This window comes from Sardina pilchardus, chromosome 1 (assembly GCF_963854185.1).
Source record: "Sardina pilchardus chromosome 1, fSarPil1.1, whole genome shotgun sequence".
Classification (NCBI taxonomy): Eukaryota; Metazoa; Chordata; class Actinopteri; order Clupeiformes; family Clupeidae; genus Sardina; species Sardina pilchardus.
Window position 1 is genome coordinate 3,867,273 of NC_084994.1, and position 7,180 is coordinate 3,874,452.

Below are 7,180 nucleotides of genomic sequence, written 5' to 3' on the forward strand. Positions count from 1 at the left end.
GAGTGCTGTAGCGCCACCAACAGGTCAAAGTTGGACCTGCGTTCACGCTATAACCTTTGACCAGTCGCTCCGTCCGTTCAACGGACCCCATGACGTCAATTTCTGCCATGATGGATTTTCAGCCATTTTGGATTTCATCAAAAACACTTTTAAAAAAAGGTATCACAGGTCACAAATCTTATCTGAGTGTCACCATATTTGACACCTATCCTCAGAGCAAGCCTTACACAGGTTGGGGCTTCACACCTTTGCTGCTTAGCCCCCCAAAATTGTTTTTGCTTATAAAACATAAAATGTGTTTGCTTAGATAAAATGTTTTGTGTTATACGAAATTAAATGTGACAGAGGACAGGATGTCGGGACAGGATCCAAAGGACATGTTGTATGACTTTGATGAAGCATATCTAAATTAGATTAGATTAGATTAAACTTTATTTCCATTGTGCATTGTAAAATAACACAAAGCTGTTAGAAATGCAGTTAAACAATAAAAAGCGGTTCCAGAAAGGGGAAGATAAAAGGGGAAGTAGTGGCACCAGCTGGTTGGGACGAAAACAAGTTACAAGGAAATGCTTGGACCCTTTTTACTGTACAAGAAATGGCCAGGGTGAAGCTAAACGCTCCCATGTACAATATGTATAGATAGAGCTTTACATTGTAAGATTAATCTTACTACAGAATCTTACTACAGTCTTTTTCTGTCCTAATGCATTGCCTAGTTCTGTATGTATGCTTGTGGGGTACAATAAACTTTGCATTTGGCTCTAAAGTTGAAAGTGTGTACGTTGACTGGAATATCTTACACGCCTCATGCCTGTTTCCTGGAAACCATGTGACCTGGCACAGATACCTGCCCTTTCTGCCCCCTCCCAGTGGATAAGACACAGACCTGCCCCATACAGTATGCCCCCGCCCAGTAGATAAGACACAGACCTGCCCCATATACCCCCTCCCAGAATGTAAGGCATGAATATGTGTAAGTAACAGCATTCACTCAAGAGTTCATGAGGAGGATAACCTGCAGGCAATCAAAGGTCAGTACATTTTACAACAAACAGCAGAATTCATTATGATACACATTACACACTGATTCTATTTGTTGTTATAAAATTCAGTTGTAATTTAATTTTTCATATAAATGTACAGATAAGCCTAAAATAATTGATATGTATGTATGTAAGTCTATGTAAAATATCTTTGTATTTGAGCAATAGCTTTCCTTTGAACTGACATATGCACAGGGCATTGATCTGGAATTATATCACGCACTACTACTGCTTGTTGCCTATGGGGACTATTTCCAGGTACTGCTTGATATCACTGCGCCCATGGTACATTTGCAACTTTCCTTGATTATTCCGCCAGAATGACAGTGTAGTTCCTTGTCAAATCAGAAAATCGGCAGGTTTCATTTTCAGTTTGTATCTTTAGACTCACAGAATCGCTGGATGAACAGGAAAAAGGTAAATATTATTATTTTGCTCTAGGGGAGGTGAGAAATTATCTTAATTTCCCAAATGGTGGAATATCCCTTTAACTTTACAACACATATCCTCTTTTCGTCAATCTACGGTTTTGGACATAGAACACAGAACACAGAACACTTCACAGCAAGTAGCATGCTGTTTCTGTGCACATGTTCAGACGTGGGGAAGTTTCAGCGCTTTTGTGCTTACGGAAGAGATGACACACAAACAGTTAGCACTTATGGTTGTTTTCATTAAGTCATCACAACTCACAACAGTGTGACCACTAATATTATATGATACTGTATTATATTATTCGTAGCTCTTCCAAGCTTGAGCTATACTTTGCGATGTTGTAGCGTGCGTAATCACAAGTGTTCCAAATGTCACACACTAGTTTTACTTCTTGTTTCAAATTGACTGGTCAGCAAACGGTCTCTGTAGTTTGTTGTTGTTGTATCAGATACGATTGGGCTAATTGGGCTAGAATTTTGAATGAAAATTCATATTTTATCAAATATTATCTTAGAGAGTTCAAATGAATAGACAGACCTGCAGAATGATGTGTACGTGATCAGATGCATACAAGATTATGCGTCTCATCAGCCTAGAGTCACGTGCCCCTTCACCACAACAGTTTCAGTCTTCTGGCAGCTGTATAGCTTACTTTCAGTTTCAACCTCAAAGCTCTTACATCACTAGACTGTCTAGTTGATGTATAGTATAGTAGCATTTGTCATTGACATATATTTACTTATAACGTTATAGTGACCAAAAGTAACAGTATTTGTCCAATATTGTTCAAATGTGCTGACATTACTTAGAAATAACAGCAAAATGTGAGGCAATTATTTTGACATAATGTCAAGAACACCTACCTCTAATTAACTTACATGTTTAGTAACATTTTGTTACCCCTAGGCTATCTCTGTGACATCATGTTGCACATGCCACGGAGGTGATCTGAATCGGCCGTAAGCACCCCACCGAGTGTAACACAGTCGATTAAAAATAAATCAAACTGGTTCTAACAAGGAATTATAATACAGAATTAGTGGGTTTAGCCTTTATTATCATTTATTAGAGACGTGGTTGTCTTGTGTCAAGTATAAACTGTTCACGTGTGTCAGTATTTTTGTGATGTGTAGAGTATTGATACGTCAGTGCATTTGACTCGTTGTATCGGACTCCCATAATGCAATGTTGGTTTGAGTAATGTCAGTTTTAGTAGTTGTAGTTGCATTTACCTTGTTGTTACCAGCCGTTTTTCCTTGATTGTACCTTATGTGTTTATCCCGGTGTGTTGTATGTGAATGTTCTTGTATTGTGCATGTGTTAGTTGTAATGACGTCATACTAGTGTGTGTATGATCCCCACTTATATGCTAATAAAACTATTGATGGGACGTGAGTCTCATCAATCGTTACAGTATGTTGTCTTCTCCTTAATGTTTTCACAAGTCAGCCTGTTTGTGATGTTTAGAGTATATCTGGTTGTTCTCTCCTTACTGTCTGCCTTTTTTGTTCCATTCTGTATTTTTGTTTTATAGACATTGATTGTAGACGATAGAATCTGTAATGGAATGCGTTTGGGACCGCTGTACGCCAAGTTCACCTGTGTTAGGTAGGCCACAATGTTTCACCTGCTCTATAATCAGTACAACCGTGTTAGGTAGATCAGGTCTATCCTGCTGTATGCCCAATAGACCTGTACTAGGTAGATAAGGTGTATCCTCCTGTATAATCAGTACAACTGTGTTAGGTAGATGAGGTTTTACCTGCTGTATAATCAGTACAACTGTGTTAGGTAGATGAGGTTTTACCTGCTGTATAATCAGTACAACCGTGTTAGGTAGATGAGGTTTTACCTGCTGTATAATCAGTACAACCGTGTTAGGTAGATGAGGTTTATCCTGCTGTATAATCAGTACAACCGTGTTAGGTAGACAGTGTTGGGTAGGTTACTTTAGAAATGTAATGTGTTACAGTTACAAGTTACCCTGTCTAAATTGTAATAGTAGTGTAACTATTTGAATTACTTTGTCTGAGTAACGTAACTAATTACTTTTGATTACTTTTTGATTACTTTTCCGATTTTTTTATGATATATATAGTCCCCAAATCCATGCGAAGATTTCGGCCTTGGTCTACAGGCTGCCGAGCAGCTCTATACAAGCGCACACGGCAGCAAGGGCATTCAATACATGAATTAGCATCACATTTTTTGTGAGGATAATATAATGATAATCATAACACGTTTACAGGCAGGCATGTAGGCCTACGCTCATGGCGCTGTAGACGTGATAGAGCATATCAGAAGGTCCCGTATCAAACTATGGCTGTGGAGGGAAACAGTTCTTTTTACATACAATATTCTTTGCCAGGTTTAGCTGACAATATTGAGATGTAATTCAAATTGTAATTTTGAAAAAATTCAAAAGTACCTGTAATTGAATTACACATTTTTCTACAGTAACTGTAATATATTACTGTTACATTTATTTTGTAATTAAATTACGTAACTCAATTACATGTAATGCGTTACTCCCCAACACTGTAGGTAGATGAGGTTTATCCTGCTGTATAATCAGTACAACTGTGTTAGGTAGATGAGGTTTTACCTGCTGTTGCATTTTTCTCAGATATCTCATTCATTCTCGTTTCAACTTGCAGAAGTATGGGTAGATAGTAGATACATTTCTTTAATTATAAATTCTGTTCCCAACAGTAACTCTCAAGGTTCTGCTGTTCCCCATATCCATTGCAGAGATTGTAATTGGTGAGCGCCTTTAAGTCAATTAAATTATTTCAGTTGCTGCTAATAGACTAGGTTGAGTAGGTTAATTTCCAGAAAATGTGACACCCTCAGGCATTTTTGGGAAAAAGTTGGCGAATAGAAAGGGGGTTTTCAAGATGAATTTTAAAATGTCTTACAAAATTGAAGAGCACAAACCCTGAACCACTGTAGGAGTTTGTTGCTCATCTTGGTTCTACTTTTTTTTAAGTGAGCAGGATTTCAGCTAAGCTGCGCAACTCAATGCATGAAGCGAACAGCTGGGCCTCAGAGCGGAAGTCGAGCATGTTGACATTTCAGAAGTCGAGCATGTTGACTCGCTCAAACAAAAAATGTAACCAAGGTGGGCCGCCAACTCATAGACATACTGAAGTTCATGGTTTGTGCTCTTCTATTTTGTAAAACATAGGCACTCAAATCTTTGACCAAACCTAACTGTTGTAAACAAAGTCTAAATGTCGCTCTTATCATCCAGGTGGGCCAGTTTGTGTCAGAAAACTCAATCAAAAAAAATGTTAATCTTTGCTCATTTTGGCATATGGGGCAGTAATCTTGGACTGTACACTCTACTGAGTTTCACGTAAGAGATACAGCTTGGCAAACAAAAAAAATGGATTCAGCCTAAACAATTTGCCAACTTTGACTCAAAAAGGCCTGAGGATTTTAATTTAGGCACATTCAACCTGATCTATTACTACTATTTGAATATGTAAACCTGCATAATCGTCACGTTACATAACTCTCAGTTGCTTTCCTCAGGTGCGCTGTACCTGGATAGCTGTCCTGTGCAAAGGTACATACCTGTTTACCTGGTGGTAGCAGGAGTGTTCACCTTGTCCCTGGTGCTCCTGGCCTGCCTGCCCGGCTCACATGATCCTGACGTTTTGCCAAATCAGGATGCCATAGATAAAGTCCGTTTCTGCGGCATCTGCAACGTATGGAACTTCATTGTCTCCTTCATCCTCCTCTGTTGGGTCATTGCTGGTAAGAAATTGTCAATCCATTATGATGTAAATCCAGTATGATATAAATTAATGATGATGCAAATCCAGTATGATGTAAATTCATTATGATGTTATCCATAAGATGTACAGGAGTGATGCAAGATGACATATTTAATATTGTAACTGAAGTTGTTCTATTTTTTATAGTATATCGTATAGTATTTTATAGTATAGAATACATTTATCATTGGTTTAACAACTGATGAATGTTTCTGTATATTTGTAATGGTCTTTCTCTTTGCAGGCAGTGTGTGGATCTACTCAATACACCAGCCCAATTACGACCCAGCTGCAGGGGACTACTGTGATAAGACTGTCTACCTGTTTGCTTTTTGGATAAACCTGGTGAATTTCATAGTGGCAGGCGTATGCATTGTTGTGTGTTTCGCATACATTGCTTACAACTGTGCTCAATTGTTTTGTTGTTGTTTGTGCGCGTTATGTGTTAAGTGTTTTGAGGAAGCCAGAACAAACAGACCTTGATTGATTGCAATTTCGTTTATGGCCTTTTCACATTCATTTGGTACCACTGATAATTATGGGGTGTATAGTGATGTGTTTTAGTGTTTGATAAGACTCCTACATTTCAGACTGATAATTATGGGATGTATTGATAAGACTCCTACATTTCAGACTGATAATTATGGGATGTATTGATAAGGCTCTTACATTTCAGACTGATAATTATGGGATGTATTGATGAGGCTCCTACATTTTAGACTGATAATTATGGGATATATGTGCTAGTAATGTGTTTTAGTGTTTGATAAGACTCCTACATTTCAGACTGATAATTATGGGATGTACAGTATGTGCTGGTGATGTGTTTTAGTGTTTGATAAGACTCCTACATTTCAGACTGATAATTATGGGATGTGTGTGCTAGTGATCTGTTTTAGTGTTTGATAAGAGTCCTACATTTCAGACTGATAATTATGGGATTTATGTGCTGGTGATGTGTTTTAGTGTTTGATAAGGCTCCTACACTTCAGACTCATTCAGTAATCAGTCTGACTCTGCACCAAGTTTGTATTTATTTTTTCACTTTGGAGTGTTCAAATTTGATTCTATGTGATACTCTGTCAACTATATGTAAAATTAATTAGGTTTTATGTTTTGTATAATAACAAGCATTTTTTGTTTAGATTACTTGAGAAGGCCAATATACTTAACTCATTCACTGCCAGCCATTTACAGTGCAGAGCCCCCCATACTGCCAAATGTTTTACAGCATTTTGACTGGTTTTCCAAGATCCACTGAACAGTGAGCTTTATGACTATGTAAATGTAGCAGGGTTGGTTATGCCTTTCTGAATTTCCCCACTTTTCCCTGCATATTCGGTGCAATTTTGCAGTTTCCCACGACCTCTGGGGTACAGAAGGCAATAGGGGGGTGTGGCTTGGGTGTGGCAGAAGTTGGTTCCCGCGCTGGAGACCCTTTAAGATTCCATGTAGCCCCCTTCTCTGCCTCTGTTGCAACTGTCCTGAGGCAGAGGTATGTGTCATTGAAGTGTGCGTTGTCTTTTGTTATATGATACTGTAGTCTGTCATGCATCCATAGTGTGAACATAAGTAAGGGAGAATCAACGACGCGCCGTGCGTTTCTAGGAAAATAATGCACGTTCGAAGTGGTAATAAGGACCCGACGCCGCAGGCGGAGGGGACTTTACACTTCGATAAGTGCATTATTTTCCTAGAAACGCACGGCGCGTCGTTGATTATCCCGCTCATACCACTGCTACGATCATTTTCGCTTATATTGCCGTTGTTTTAGATACAACGTTGGTGTTTTTACCATTACATTCACGTTAGCGAATTAATATTCAAGTGTAATAAACCCAAAAGAAGGGAACTACTTCATAGCCGTGCGGTATAACGAAAAATAATGCATGTTCCAAATAGCGCATCACAATAAGA

The 7,180-nt window shown here is 38.5% G+C and overlaps 1 protein-coding gene across 1 annotated transcript; it reads left to right on the top strand.

The window, feature by feature from the left end:
- Positions 1-1,428: 1,428 nt before the first annotated feature.
- Positions 1,429-6,708, top strand: LOC134081000 (transmembrane protein 272-like). Its single transcript, XM_062537543.1, has 5 exons — positions 1,429-1,463; positions 3,016-3,089; positions 4,194-4,244; positions 5,019-5,243; positions 5,508-6,708. Exons 2-5 carry the CDS (start codon positions 3,044-3,046, stop codon positions 5,744-5,746), a joined length of 561 nt encoding a protein of 186 aa, XP_062393527.1. The 5' UTR covers positions 1,429-1,463; positions 3,016-3,043; the 3' UTR covers positions 5,747-6,708.
- Positions 6,709-7,180: the final 472 nt, after the last annotated feature.

Bases quoted from the DNA above. Each gene is read 5' to 3' on its own strand.
- LOC134081000 (XM_062537543.1), top strand. From the start codon at position 3,044: ATGGAATGCGTTTGGGACCGCTGTACGCCAAGTTCACCTGTGTTAG. The intron at 3,090-4,193 runs GTAGGCCACAAT...TGTTCCCAACAG, and splicing joins GCCAAGTTCACCTGTGTTAG to TAACTCTCAAGGTTCTGCTG. The intron at 4,245-5,018 runs GTGAGCGCCTTT...TGCTTTCCTCAG, and splicing joins CATTGCAGAGATTGTAATTG to GTGCGCTGTACCTGGATAGC.